At 29.7% G+C, this 16,469-nt stretch overlaps 1 protein-coding gene across 1 annotated transcript in view; it reads right to left on the bottom strand.

Moving 5' to 3' along the window:
- Positions 1–2,412: 2,412 nt before the first annotated feature.
- LOC123302696 (neuronal acetylcholine receptor subunit alpha-7) overlaps positions 2,413–16,469 on the bottom strand; it is a 128,091-nt gene continuing 114,034 nt past the window's right edge. Inside the window, exons 7-11 of the mRNA XM_044885736.1 lie at positions 9,175–9,456; positions 7,932–8,041; positions 7,700–7,861; positions 6,174–6,337; positions 2,413–2,814 (exon numbers count right to left, since the gene is read on the bottom strand). Coding sequence (XP_044741671.1) covers positions 2,526–2,814; positions 6,174–6,337; positions 7,700–7,861; positions 7,932–8,041; positions 9,175–9,456 — 1,007 coding nt within the window. The 3' untranslated portion in view covers positions 2,413–2,525. The remainder of the gene's footprint in view (positions 2,815–6,173; positions 6,338–7,699; positions 7,862–7,931; positions 8,042–9,174; positions 9,457–16,469) is intronic.

Below are 16,469 nucleotides of genomic sequence, written 5' to 3' on the forward strand. Positions count from 1 at the left end.
TTTTGCATTTTAAGTGTTGGTAATTGAAATACAAGTTAATTTTTGAAAAAAATACGCCAAAAGACGAATTATCTCTACCTTGATTTGGGGGTAGAGTCGGCGCTGAATTGACTAATGTATATAAGACTGATTTTAGTATTGTAAAAACTTGAAATAATCGGCGAGGTAAACTTTGATAGCATTTTTCTCAGGAAATACTACATAAGAAGTCTTATAAGTAAGTAAATTTTCCCGGTTGTATCTCGCTTTGTGAGTGTTAATTTTATTCCTACTAAATATCACTAGTTCTGAGGGACGATACCACTAATTGATGATTCCACGCCATTGTTGTCTTTTATATCCCATTCCCTATTTCTTCCCTCTAAGCCTTTCGAATTTTCTTCTTAGACTTTCGTGCTTTACAATTATGTACAATCAAAAAAGTTTAATGTCCCTCATTAGCACTCATTCACGAGTAAAATATTTATAATTTTGAGTAAGGTGAAATAGTAGCATTTAAAAACGTGATTACAATTGCATTTGCTCTTGAGGATTATAAAGTTTTGATGATTTGTAAACTTCGTTGACTCCACCAATAGCAGTTCACCACAATTATTCAAGAAACAGTTTTATTTTAATTTGAGCAAATATTTCTTTGAAGCTTTGTATGGTTTTTTCTTTATTGTAAAACGGTCAGGTATATTATTTAACTGGAAAAATATGGGCGTAATAACAATTTTGAAACGTAAATATATATTTAATAAATTTTACGCCTTTCCCAAAAAAAATGTGGTATTTTCGATATTTGTTTTAAATTCGTCTATTGTCATCCTTCCAAAATATTTGAATATGTGTTTTTTAATCGTTGCAATTTTCGTAAATTTTCTTCAAAATTATTTACAAGGTTTTATTTTATTTTATATTTTTTTTTTTATTATTTTTTATCAAAAAATCAATTGATTTCCGCTTTTTTAACATTTTTGTTTAATTTAATACAATTTTCATGAATTATTGCTTCTCGGAAAAATATCCAAAATGTATTGTTTTATGAAAATGATAACTAATTTATTTTTTAAAAATTAAGGAAAACTTTTTTATCAGTTTGTATGGGTTCATACAAATTTGATTTTTTAAGGCACATATTTTCTTTTTTTTGTTAATATTTACCGCTTTCAAAATATATATTATTAAACGCGACATTTTTGGATAATTTTGGGATTGTAAAGTTTTTTTTTTTTTAACTTGAGAAAATTGTATTAAATCTTTCACACCACTTTTTTAAATTTTCAATTTGATTTTTTATACGTAAATTTAATAGTTTTTTTTTTTTTTTTTGAACAATGAAATATTTAACAATTATTAGCTTTGCGCAACTCCTTTGTACAAATAATTTATAACAGACTATGTCTGAAAATATCTTATAAGTTATAATTTTTTTTTTTATTAAATATTTTTGTTGGGTTAATAAACGAACCGATAACCCACGATTTATTTTTTTAAATATAATTTTCTTTTAAATTAAACGCCCAACAGTCCAACATTTCTACCATAGTCATAAATCTACTTTATTTTTTTTTTAAAACTTATTACTGAACAGTTTTAAGATGAAAAATTTTTTCTCTTTTCAACCATATTCTGTTAACGTGTTTTTTTAAATAAGAAAATAGGGAAGATTTAAAAGAAAAGAACAAGTGAACGACGTATTTGATATCAGAAATCAACACACTTTGAGGTTATTTCAAACAGTGATTATGAAGCTTCTTGAAACAACCTTGTGGATTAATTTGCGGTAAGAACTACATCATTCAATCAAATAACTTAATTATTTTCGATCAGTGATTTTTGTTACTACTGAAATTAAGCGATCTCAGTAGAAACAATGTATCAGTGCATATAAAATTTGAATGGCTGCATTCACAACACTTTAAAATTGATCACTTGTGAACCAATCACAAGCAAGTTATATATAGTAGTAAGTTGTGATTGGTTAATGTGATCAGTTTTAATATTTCGTGAATGCATGAAAAATAAAAAACATTTCAACTTGCATTCTTGATGGTTTTTTCCGTTTTGAAATACATGCAATCTTCCCTATTTAAATTTAAAAAAAAATTCATGCAACGATATGGTCTCATGCTATAAGTGAATTTATTAAACTCGATTTGTAGACAGAATTGGCCTACTTCTTACAATTATTTTAGAATCCGCTTTTTGTTAATTATTTTGTAAGTATCATTTTTTGCTGTTGTTAGAAAAAATGCGCCAATTATTTTTTTTATTATATTTTCCCGGAACAAAAAGTGGGAAGAAGATTAAAGTACTTATATTGCGTTTTTGTTTTTTTTTTTGGACACTATTACTTATATACATAAATTTGTTTATTGTACGCTGATATAATAATATAATTATTAGAAAATTTTTAGAAATACCACAATTTCCGAGTAGTCGAGTATGAGCTCTGATCGTGAAATTTGTTTATTAGTTTGATACATTAGTAGTATTTGATTATAATATTTTAGAGCGATCGTTTTGAGCGATTTTAATCGCTACGAGACAATTATATGTGGGGCTGAGAAAAGAACAGCTAATGTTGCAATAATTGTAAACAAAGTAAATATTATAAGGCACAATCTGTCCACTACCATTGCAGCAAACTTCCAGTCTTTAGTGATGTCCGAGGTCTCGTCCTCTTTTCGAAGTTGATCGGTGATGAATCTAATCTCCTTTAAGATCAGTGTCAACTCGTAGTCACCACTGCTCATGCACGCATGTGCATGATTCGCTGTTAATAACGAATCGTGCAATCGTGCTCCATTCCCGTTGTCCTCATTATGTCTATATGTACAATTTGTGTATGTGAATTTTTTCAAAAAATCTCAATCTCAAACGTTTTTTTTTGCATTATGCATTTTTTTTGTGAGCTTTTAAAATGCTCAAATTTCAAAATAAAACAATACATATTCATCAACAAACATGCTTACTCAAATCACTTGCACGGTTCAGATGTTAATTTACATAGTGCTTAAATTTTGTGTTCAATATTTAAAATATTTAAATATGTACACTTAAGACTGCTTCCATCACTTTCGATTCAATGATTAAAATTTAATAAATCCTTAATTTTCGCTTATCCGAAAAATACTGACTTAGCCAGAAAGCCAAAAGCCATTTTTACATATTCAGGATTTTTATTCCTACTTTGTCAATTAATTAATATAAGATGAGGGTCTTAGTGATAATAGATGGCCGACCCGATGCACTTCATGGACACCATTGAATTTAATACTTAAAAGGGTTCAATCACCAATTGAGAAATTCGGCCTTGAACAATTTCGTTCTCTAATGCTTTGATCTGTTTTCGAGTATAAAATTGACAGTTAGCTTAAAGCCAATTTCAAGGTTGTTTTTTTCAATCATTTTTATTTCATTAAATGTAAGAAATATTTACTGTTAAATCAAATAAATAAATCATAAGTTTATTGATAATAGTCCTTCCTAGTGGCTCAGTTACCGTACGCGGTATTCCTAGGGTAACGAATTTGATTCTCCTTGACATCGATAAAAATCAATTTAAATATTGTGTTGGGTTAGTGTAGAGAGTGGAATATGGCATAAAAAAGGTGCACTTAGCCTTGCAAAATAAATGAGAAGCTCAAATAATCAGCGAAAAAGGTGATTACACACATAGGACAACACCATGGGTTTCAAAAGTCAGTTATAACAAAAGAAAGGTGCCATAATATTCCCATAAGATCAAAACTAGGAGAATCTTAGGATAGGATAATCTTTTTTTCGATGTGCGTCCAATCTTCAAATCACGTAAACTTTATGCGGACCATCCTGTATTTAATCCATTAGTGCTGAACTATTCGTTTTTTTGTTCATTTAACGTTGAATCATTCGCGAGAACCTTTATTACAATCAATCTGCAACTGGCCGTTTTTTTGATACCAAGCATGGGACCCTTTGACCCTTTACGGAATCCTGGGTACTTACCTACACTGCCCAATGGAAAAGACTGAACTGCCCTTAAATTATATTGGTGTAATTTATTTAATTTATTTACAGTTGTTAGCTTGTTAATCATAGGTGATGGAATCAGACTTAATGTTTTTTCTTTCCAGTGAACAAAAATTATTTGTCCAATTTTGGTAACATTTTTTATTAATTTCGAAAAAAAAAAATGCGCATAAAATTCCAAATTATTTTAAAATTTTACAAAATATTTAAGAATATTCTTGAAATTTAAAATTTTTTAAATGGTTAAAATTTTTATTGGGAGCTTATTAGGTCTATACTGCGAGTAAATATATTATAATTATACTCTCGGAGGGTAAAGTTTCTCTTGTGAACATTCTATTGTGGAGGATAAAGTTTCTCTTGTGGAGTTCCTCAACGCTCAGTAGAGGAAAACTGCGCTCGATAAAATGTGTAAGTTGATTCGACTTTCTCGTAATCCTTCGTTATTTCCTTCTTAATAAGGAATCAAACTACACGTTATCATCTTATAGTAAATATGATTACGGTTGTCTCTAGCCCACACGACACTTTAGGCTTATGGGCCTCCATGCTATAGGTAACATTACAGTGAGGTTAAATTAATAGCTAACATTCCCCTATTTCCCCCCTCTTGCGAGGATCTTTTAAAGGCCATCTGGAAGTGTCCACTGAGCAGCAATGCATCAGTGTAGTAGATAGTGCCATGCATTGCGGTTTTTTGGAAACTTCTCCACGGTGGTCAATAGAAAACAGGGATCCAAATATTATTGAAACTGCATAATTTCTTTTTTTTTTATTAGATATTTCAGATAAATATAATTTGAAATTTGTCCTGAAAGTCTGAAAATCCTGTTTAAAAATTGAGATCTTACAACCTTACGATGAGAAACTGCTCGTTTCATAATTTAGCTGGATATCTAATGGTTTTTAAAACCCTGTAACTCTATTGGAGTTGACCTGTGGAGTTCGCACATCTGTGAAGAGCGCGCGTATAATTTATACCCGGCCACTATACCTACGTAACAATTATATGTACAGTTTAGTTTTTTTCCTATTTTTGATTATTATTTGCTTATTTTATAATAAATAAATTTTAAATTTTCATAAATAAAGTGTATAACCTATTTCCCTAATATAGAAAAATAATTTTGACATAAGATTGATTCAGTGTAAAATAATGTAAGTACGTGAAATATTCCGGCCACAACGGCTATGTTCTGTTTGGTCGCCACAATCGGCAAAGGCGGCAAAATCACCAATTTAGATGGACAAAAGTCGAGTCAAAAGTTTGGAATTACGGAGGGCTTGACCTTTTTATTATTAGCTGTTAAGACGCTTAATAGTATCTAATATTTCTCGCCATACGGTGATTGCAAATAAATAGTAAATGAGCGAATCAGTCCTATTTAAACAAGTGCCTAATAACCGGTAGTGAGCTTTTCTTTATTCAATGGTCATTAAGTGTGTAGCGCAAAGAGTTTTTGCTTTTATTTAACGATGAACATTGCTGAGACAGGTAAGACATTATATTTCCACACAAGTTATTGAATATATATTGCAATCTACCAGTATAGTTAACTATATAGTTCAATATTCAATTCAATATTAATTCAATAACGAAAAACTATATAACCTCCAAGTTAACCCAAGGATTTGTTTGTAGGATTTGTTTCATTAATCTTTTTAAATGATGCAAAGAATTTTTGCGATTTTTTGCGTTTTGGGTGATACATAATTTTTTTCAGACACAACACTCCGAATCACGAGGAGGGATTTTTTTTGAAGAGAAGGCTAAGTTTCCCAAAAAAAAAAAAACGCCAAGACCACTTGCTGAAATTTATTCTTACTTCCGCTCAAATTAATAATCAAGAAGATGTGGAGATTGGGCCTTTGAAAATTAGAATTTCCTGTTATAGATTTTAGCAAATAAATTTAATTTTTGATCACTGTGCTCTCACCAATCGTGTCAAAAGATTTTTTTAATTATTTTTTCCGGAATCTGGGATCCCAAAGGTTAAATATGGATAAGTTTTTTTTGCCCACCTAAATCGGTTATATTTTCCGCTGTGCGTCGGGTTAAAAAGATACTTTTCAAATGTTCCGTGTTAAATTTTCATAAATTTTTTTTCTCACAATAAAATATGTTACCAAAAGGTTATAATTTTTTATTAAAATACAAATGTATAAATTCTTACCTATAGACCGTTCTGAAAAATGTGGTAGGAGGTGCTGCCGGTACATTGCCCATACCGCTTCCACTAACTCTATGGTTATGCCTAAAATCGTCATCAATATCTAATACATTGGCTAATAGACTTTTTGACGAACGATCCCTTAATTCTACATCTTGTAAATGCATCTAAAAAAATTTAATAATTATTACATAATTTATTTTCAATTTGTATAGTCCTGGAGTATTGGGATTTTGAACCAAATATTTTCTTTACAAAAATTGGAAAGATCATATATGTCAAGTTTTATAAGAAAACTTAGATATAGATTTTTTATTTTTGTATGATAATTTTAAAGTTACAGATAGTTTTAAAAGAGCTTAAGAGAAAACGAAAACGCCCGACAAAAAAAAATGTTCCTTAAATATCGTTGTGACGTAATAATGGTAATTGAATAGTATACACTGTATACAATTATTAATTCACATTATGACGTTACACGATCTTTTACGAACATTTTCCGTGTCGGGCGTTTTCGTTTCTCTTTTGAAAAATTCTTTTAAAACTGCCTTAAAATTATCATGGAAAAATAAAAACAGTTATTATTTTTGATAACCTTTATAATTCGAAGTTCTTATGCTCGAAACTTTAACAGTTTATCTAAGCTTCGTGAATTATTATACTACTAACGCCTACTACAGCTCAATTAGATTACCTTTTAACGAACTATAAAATAGGTTCATGAGCATTTGCCAAATAACATTCCATTTTTCTATTATTCAAGCGATGGCCGATGGGTAACCCAAGGACAACCCATTCATATTGCATATTGGACAACATGCAATTAGCATTATCTGGGGCACTTTTAAAATTTTCGAAAGTCACTCGACTTTGTTACTTTATGAGCATTATAGTGATATCACACTCTTTTCGATTGAATGTACGGTTTTTGAGTTTTCAGAAAGTGATAAAATTTGTGGCATCGCGTATATCAGCTTATTTATTAACATAAGAAATTATTCATAGTAAAATTGGACATTTTGCACCTAATTTTTATACTAAATAAAAGCTCATTCATGTAAAAAAACAGGAGAGAAAAATTATTTTTCGAATAACTATAAAAAAAAGCCGTCAAAGATTTGTTTGTATCTCTCTCTAGTAAAATATATTTTAGCATGGAATTCTTATGGCAAACATATTATATGACGTCAAAAATTATGTCCGACCCCTCTGTCTCATATCTATCTTTATATCTTGTTAAGAAATGTAAAAAAAAAAATCATAAAAAAATCAGATATTCTCTATTGCGTATAATGTAGGTGTTACGCATTACAACTACAACTTTTGTATGCCACTTTTTTTACTCTATGGTAGGTACAGAGTATTTAAATTATTAAATATCATTTTCTTAACTACCTATAACTAAATTTTCATCTGCTTTACATAAGTTTTGAGCTCAAGATAAATATTTGACTCTATTGCCTATACTAATTTGATAGATGGTATTGAAGTTCAATGGGAGAAACATATATTAAAATATTAAAACTTACTTGTTTTCGATCTGGGATTACTGACGGCGGCAATGATCCACTCCCACCAGAACTTCCAGTTCCTCCACTAACATTTGCTTTAAATGGATTCAATGGCAATCCTCTATGCGGTCGGGTCATTCGCAAACACCATGGCAGGTATATTAGAAATATTTTCTTGGTCTAAAATCAAGTAAATGTTGTAAAGAATTTTTATAATTTATGAATTATTATTAATGAAAAAAATGCTTACCCATGGACCCATCACATGAGTATCGGCGTTTCTATGATGATAATTCAATATTAATATCGTGGAAACTACGGAAGATGCGACCATGAACATTATACAGTTGAAATAAGTTCCTAAAAATTTTTTTACATTTTTACATGCACTCTTCATATACGTTTTAGTTTTATCGTTCTTAACCATCTTAGGGAATTTCTTTTAGAGATCTAAGATTTAAGACATTTATGACGATTAGATTAGATTTTAGCTGCGGGTAAGTATTAGAAAATCTTTTATACTGCTACCAGAAGTCCTAGACTTTTAATAAACTTCAGGCTATTTCTAGTTAAGTTCTCTTGTAGTTCAATTGGTTAAGGCGAAACCGATCCCGTTCGCGGTATGCAAACTAAGTATTCTAAGTTCCAGAACAGATTTATTTCCACAAGGGCGCTAATGAGTTTCTGTCTGAAGAAGTGAAAACATATCCATTTTACGTATATGTTTGGATTTCATATTCTGTATTGTTACTGTTTGATGAAAGTCGATTGAGTTATGAAACGATTGACTCAACACACTTACATTAAACTCAACATAATTTGACCAAATCAAACAAATCGAATGTAGTTTGGCTTTGGGTACTTTGTCAAACTGATAAATTGTCTGGGATTGACCTATGTTGGACGGATGCACCAAGCAAGTATATATTTTTTATAAAATGCAAGATTATACTACGTAAGACCTCCCATGGGAAACTTTGAAAAAAGCTAAGATTAACAGAGTTGGTGGTGATAGCTTAGAATCATTGATTTTAATATCAGATAATCTTGGCCAAAATAAACATTTTCAAGATTATACAAATGGAGCTGTATGGAATAATTTTGGTAAATGTATATGTTTCTTAGGGGGCTGAATCCAAAAATAATATCCATTTCCTTGTATCACCTCCGTTTTTTTCATTTAAAAAAGACAAAAGGACCCCGGATACAATACACTGAGTTTTGATGACAACACTATGGATTAACGTAGTTTGGATCATACTGATCAAAAATTCTTATGGGCTCAACCCTCAACAACTCTCGCCTTCCGAGCCCGTCATGGAGGCATAACCTTTGAATGGTCGTACCTAACTTTTGATCAGCATGATAAAAGCATTTTTAATCCATGGTTTTCAAAAAAATTTAACCGAAACCAAAACTCAATGTAATGTAACCAGGGTCCTTTGTATATAAAATTTAGTAAACAAACCTAAAAAATAAAAAATAAGTCTTACCCAAAAGTGGTACAGCATCTGAAGTCGCTGGCATTGTCTCAGCAACCATATTTAAAAATACAGTTAACGATAAGAGAATAGTAACTCCTAGTGATAATTTTTCACCAGAGTCTGGAGGCAGTGTAAAACCAAGTACGGCCATTGATGCAATCAAAACACATGGTACAATTAAATTAAAAAAATAATATAATGTTTTTCTACGTATTATAATTACAAATGTTATGTCAATATATGGCTCGGGGCAACAATTGTAATAGATTTCATTTCGTTTACCCGGCACACCTGAAACAAATTAAAATATTCATTATAATTTATTATGTAATCACATCATCAATCAGTCAGGGTGCAGGGAAACAGGAAATTCATTTTTTGCGACTGGACATCAAACTATCTGATCAATAAAACAAGTGAAAACAAACAATTGACTAAGTTAATTGTTGAAATAGTGTTGATTACTCTGTCACATTACACTTACATAAATATCACACATATATAACTGATATACCCATATAACACGGACTATACAATTTGCGCATCATTTGCGACATCATGGGTAAACAGTGACGTTTCCGAAAAAATGTTTAAAACAAAAGCTGTTAATTTTTTTATAAAGAACATTGCTTAGATTTAAACTTTTGTTCTATCTCTAACGGTTTAAAAGATGGGATCTACGGAGTCAAGTTCCCATTGACCTATGCTGCTTATTTACAAACTTAGCCTCACTTTTAAAGTTCTGAGCACGCTATAAAAATTTCAGCTTGATATCTCATTTCCTTTTTGAGTTATCGTGTCTATAGACAAACGAACAGACGGACGGACAACCGTAAATGTACTAATTAGGTGATTTTATGAACACATATATCAACATTTTTTTCGTAGCATAAACGTTTTTAGGCGTTACAAACTTAGGACTAAGCTTATTATACCTTGATATATATACATGGTATAATAAGGACCTAGTTCGTATTCTGATATTCACATAAATCAGCAAAAAGTCGAAGATGCAACAAATATTTTTGATGGACTAAAAATGAATATTTTTAAATTATGCTGTATTTAATTTAAATTTATGAAAGAAAGGCGTATAAACAGTGTTGGAAATGTTAAAAATTTTATATTAGGTATTTGAAATATAATTATTTTTAAGTCGAAAAAAACAGCTATAAAGCGTTAAATATAAGTTGTATCAAAAGCATGTTTCTCAAAATACACTTTGTAAACTTGACTGCATTCAACTCCTTATTTGTAATCAGAATACTTATTTATAATATAATTTAATTAATCTAGGAAATGTGGGCGAATTAGAAATTTTATTTGGAATACCTGTAGTTCCCATTAATAATAACTTTGATAATTTAATATGTATATTAGTTTGAATTTCAAGTAAATTCAATTATTTCATAATACGAGTAAATTGATACGCTTGTATGATTTTAACTCTAAGTAATTCAAAAAGGAAATGTTTACGTAGCCGGTGCTGTCAACAAATATTTTCAAATATTGCTTCACTGACATGCTTACCTTAAAAATTTCACAACGAACAACGCCGTTAAATGTTTATAAAAACTACAGTTCCTTTTTTTCACTCGGCAGGATATTTCAATGGAAATTTAACATAATTAGACTTTACTCCGAAAATATAGATTTATGCACTGTATCGAAAGTCAACGGAAAAGGGAGAGGGTATATTATTAATGAATGAGGGAAAAATATGACTTTGGTCATGGACCTTTGCTACTCCCCAAGGTTTTTTTAATAATATAATTTAAAGATGCTCGGCTGTTTGAGGAAGTGCGGAGCAATGTTTTTTTTTTTTCCGGTAAATGATAGTCCAAAGTCCTTTGATCACAATAAACAAAGTTTCGGGGTCTCTTGCGGGGGGAAATTGTGAATTATTTCACAAAAGAACTCACAATAATGTTAATTGTACAAAAATTAATCGGTGATTGAGCTTCATAAAAGTTTTTATTATGAAGAAAATTAATCAAAGATTCTGTTTATGGAAAAAAAAGACATTACCTTACGGCACTTTCCAAAAAGAAAACATAAAAAACTTTGAGTTTTGACGTTTAAACATCAAAAACTAGTCAAATACGTGATACAAATATTATTTTTATTCATAACTTAAATTCAATGAATATAAATAAGTTGTTAACAATTGACTAGTCATGTACCGGCCAAACTACTTTAATATAATTTTAGTAAGAAATAGTTGTTGTCTGAAATATACTGGTAGCCAAGTAATATTTGATTCTAGTGGGAATTGCAGCATGTTTTTGATTTACAATCATAAATAATCAAAGAACAGGAAAATTCGTTTCATTTTAGTTGCAGACATGTGTAATTAAATTTAGGTCTCTCTTTATTACAGTGGAACCTCGATTACTCTTAAAATTGGATTCACTTCAGCTGAACCCTTAAATACGTGGTATCTCGAATAAATAAGACTTTGCAACTCGAAGGAAATTTTATTTTCCTGCGATGTATTGATGGTAGATATTTATACTCGAATTTCAAAAAGCAGACTCCGTAAGTCTTAGTTCGTAAAATATAATAACGCCCAAGTTAGTAAAATATAATTTATGTCGAAATTTAAGCAATTAAATTCTGCATCTCGAACTACTTGTTAAATCGAAAAATTATTAACTCGAAATTTTTTGCATTTCCATTGTGGTTCCAGCTATCGACGTTCCACTGTATATCAGTTGATGCATAAAATTTCCAGCATCAGCATTTAAATTAGATAATTAATTTCAACGTTGGCCGGTAGTATTACTTGAAAGTATTTGTTTCTATTATTTCGAATACATAAAGCATTCGAAGTATCTAGTAATAGGTATAATATTGTTTCTTAGAATTTTCTAAATACTAAAACATTATTAATCACAGTAAACTACCCTCCTGGAAAGAATTCAAGGAATGCTAAAATTGATCAAGTTCTTAAAAGCTCCGGTCATGTAGTCATTTTCAATACATAAAGCATTCAAAGCATTTAGTATGTTGGGACTACATTTCTATATTATTTGTTTCTTAGAATTAACTAAATAGTAAAACATTATTAATCACAGTAAACTACACTCCTGGAAAAAATTCAAGGAATGCTTAAATTGATCAAGTTTTTAAAGGCTCCGCCATTAAGTAAATTTTTGATTATTTAAATAAATAAATGACTTCAAAAGTAGGCATTGTTAATATTGGTCTTACGGGGAAAACGGTAGATGGATCTTATGTTTTCATAGATTTTTCCAACACTAGTCGGTGGATATTAAAAAAAATTTTTTGATCAAGATATTTGTCAATATTGAGTTTACGCTGTATGTATCATATTAAAAATCATCAATTATAATCGAGAGACCATGATGTAAATAAACATCGTATACATGATTAAAAGTAAACAAAAACAAAAAGTTATAAAAAAAAATTGTTTAAATTAAGGCTAAAACTTTAATAAAGTATTGAAAGTCAAAAAAAACCCATTGTTGCCGACTAATTAAGGATGTATGAGCACGGAGTGGGGACACAAATTTAAAAAAAAATTGATTTTTCAATTTTGATGGTGAATTATGTTATAACTTGACAATATAAGACGAAAGGCCAGAATAAAATTTTTCGATATTTTGATTAATTTTCAAAATATCGCAAATTGAAAATTTTGTTTAATTATTTAGCTTTCGATATCTCGAAAACCAAGGTAGGTATCGAAAAATTGTATAAATTTTGCTTTTATTCATGAAATTATAACAATTCATCATCAAAGTTGAAAATAAGGTACAAATAATTTCAACCACAAGTACTTCCAAGAGTATATTTTAAATTTCAGAGAAACAATTTTTGTTTTCAAGTTTTCATTCCGCAACTCAGCCTTATATGGTATCAATTTTAATCCATAATTATTCGACGTATGGTTAGTATATAGGTACAATAATCCCATATAATTTGTTTCTTAGAATCATTGAAATATAATCATAGATATAAAACATTACGTTGCAGCAAAATAAAACTATCGAGTAGAAATTTATTGTTTTCATTCCGAAAATCAGCATGGCTTCAATTTTAATAGAATTCGAAGTACCTAATATATAATACTATACTTCTATATTTTTTTATTTCCTAGAATTATCAAATTGTTTGTCGATTTAATTTTAATATGAGATTCGAAATACCTTGTAGTGTATACTGTAAAATATACATATCTGTAATAGTGATGGGACGGATGAATGTTGAATTTTGTACATTCGCGAATGCGAATGTTTATTTCCAAAATTCGCGAATGCCAATGCGTATTAAGTTAATTAATCCTTATATCTTATTTTCCTTGTTTATCAGACATAGAGATTTACTTCGACCCACTAACAGAGGCAGTTCAGTGCTCAAGTCTTGGTACCTCAGCATGAGTTCCAGTTATGGAGGTTTCACTTAGAGAAGTTCCACTGTATTTTATTTGGTTTGTTACTTGAATAACTATGATATAAAATGTCGTTGAGTATGTTTTGTTAACTTGTTAACTTTTATTAAATTTAAATAAAAAAATAGTTTTATTATTTAATTCTCTACCGCTTAAAATATTAAATGTTCGAAATACAAAACATGGCAACGATAAAAATAGAAAATAATCTCTGTTACATTAATAGCAGAACATTAGAACAGTTTCCATCTATTGGCATGCTTTTCAGTTTGTTGTATTTTCCTAATTGTTGATGAAATAACCTCAAATATGAGTTAGATTTGAGTTTGATTGCAACGAGCTCTGCATTGCCAACTGTTATATGTACATTAGATTTTTCATTGTTTCCAATCGAAAACTCTTTTTGGACCAAATTTTTTCCTTTCTTAAAATTATTCTGTATTATTTTTTACATAAAAAGAAGCTGAATCGAGTTAATAGTAGAATGCACATTTCTAGTGAGCAAAAGAAATGATTGTCTCAGATTATAAACGGTAGAGCTGTAACAAACCGTATGTACCGAAACTGAGTACCTGATACGCCATCTAGTACTGAATACTGAAACGTTATTCACGATATTATCTCGTTTCTTGTATTTTTCGTTACTCGTTTCGACACATTTTTTATTTAGAATGAATTCACTTTAACATATACAGTTTAACTAAATAATTGACATAAAACCTTAAAAATTAAAATTTTATTAGGTAATATGTATCAAAAGAAACGACTAACGAGGAACGTAACGATACGATTGTAACGGGTACTGATTATTTTAATAACGAATACATACGGATACGCAATCTTTCGTTTCTTTTACAGCACTAATAAACTGTTTCCACGTATCCATTTGACCTATCAACTTAAATCTATGTGAAATTTGTTGAAAATAACTAAAACCAGTCCCAAAATGTACAAAATCTGTCCAAAAAATTAATTATTTTATTTTATTGCCAGTTTAATTCAATTTTTGACACAAAGCCCGTTTTTGTTGTTTTTTATTTTCGTTTAGTATTCATAGGTGTCATGCATTGGATTATAACTATGCTAATAGTTTCATTCAACATTCATAGATGCCGTTATATCTTTATATATAAAAAGTATGCTTGTGGCCGTAAAAATAGTCAATGTATTTCATACAACAGATATGGCGTTGTAATACGTAGTGCCTTCGCTAGGGAAATCAATAAAGCACAAAGACAATTTTTGCAAGTGTGTATTATAAAATTAGAAAACGGCTGCTTTTCTCATAGGTCATTATGAGAAAAGCAACCGATATCTATGTTTAAGCTGAAAATGGAGAAAAAAATGTAAAATTTTTTAAAAACATTTTTTTCGTTCTGTTTTACAGAATAGTCACAGAAAAGCAAATTAAAATATTAATTTAAATGTTTCCTCGGTAAATCTGTAGTTGCTAGACCATTTTTATTTACTCCTCTAATAATTAATACCAGGCAAAGCCACAGCGAATCGTGGTTGGATTTTGCTAGAAACATATAAGAATGAAATTTTAAATTAACCTATACAGGCTTTTTAACTTGAATCATATTACATAAGAAAAGCATCTTTTTAATAAATAAAATTCAAGCGTTTCAAGTAAAGAAAGCTGCAAATACTCTTCAAAATTTTGGTAAGGAATGTTCAAGGATTATCTTATGAATTTGATAAGCTTAAAAACTTAATTTTTTAGATTTGAAAATGGCCTTGAAATTTTCTAAACATTAAATTGTAAATTTCTCGAAAACGGTGAACTTTGATAAACAATCGTCCAAGACTCTCTGTCGAAAAATTACACAAAGAAACCTAAAATTTGTCCAAATTTTTGCCTGACAAACATTTGATCCTCATTAAAAGAATTATTTCGAACGGAAATACTCAAAGATACTGAATCCAAAACATTTTCTCGACAGATGCACCCGTATGTGTACCTCTAGTTAAAAAAGGATAGAACAACCTTAACAAAAGAATGTGTTAATAATACAAGCGTAAATTATGTTTTTACTCCCGAAACGAGTACAAGCAATTAAAAAAAATCCCCAAGTTGATTAAACTGTCTTTTTAATCACCATTTAAATTAAAAAAAAGAAATTGTCGCGCAATCAGTGAATGCATACATCTATTATCCTGTTTATTTAAAACAATGACAATTAGCGATATTAACAACCACTATTCTAATTAATAACACATATTGTCACAGCAAACTATAATAATACGAAGAAAATATTAAAAAAATAGGGTAAAGTGAGAAAATGTGGGGTGCTTGAAGGCATGCATGGATATACCTACAGGATGTCGTCCGTTTTGGAGTTACAATGCCTCAGACACACATAGTGTTCAAACTTATAACGCCACTTTGATTCGGGGGTTAAAAATCACAATTTTTTAATGGGTAACCATTTTCATATGCAAGGTATTTTGAAGTTGGCACATTCTTGAAACTCGAAAAATAAGTTTTATCGATAAAAATGCATCATGCAAAAAAATTTGGGTGTGTACATCTTACGCAGACATTAAACTTGATCTAGATTTTCAAGCTCAATGAAAAGCTCGCTCAACTCCATAACTGGTAATCAATGGATGAACACTTTAAATTTGAAAGTTGTTGTGATTCAAATTTAGTTCGAAAGATTTTTCTGGAAACCGTACAGTTTAGACAAAAACAAACTATCGAGTTTTACCGAAAATAATTTTTTTGTATCAAAATTGTTACTTCGTATACTTGTTTCTGCGAAATTGCGACACTCTTCGAAAAAATTTTCTAATAAATCCAATAAAAGTGGTTTGTTTTTCTATAAGACTATTTTTGTTCAAATTCAATGAACAAACGCACCAAAAGCTAAATTTTTGTTATCAA

Source organism: Chrysoperla carnea, chromosome X, assembly GCF_905475395.1.
Source record: "Chrysoperla carnea chromosome X, inChrCarn1.1, whole genome shotgun sequence".
Taxonomy (NCBI): Eukaryota; Metazoa; Arthropoda; class Insecta; order Neuroptera; family Chrysopidae; genus Chrysoperla; species Chrysoperla carnea.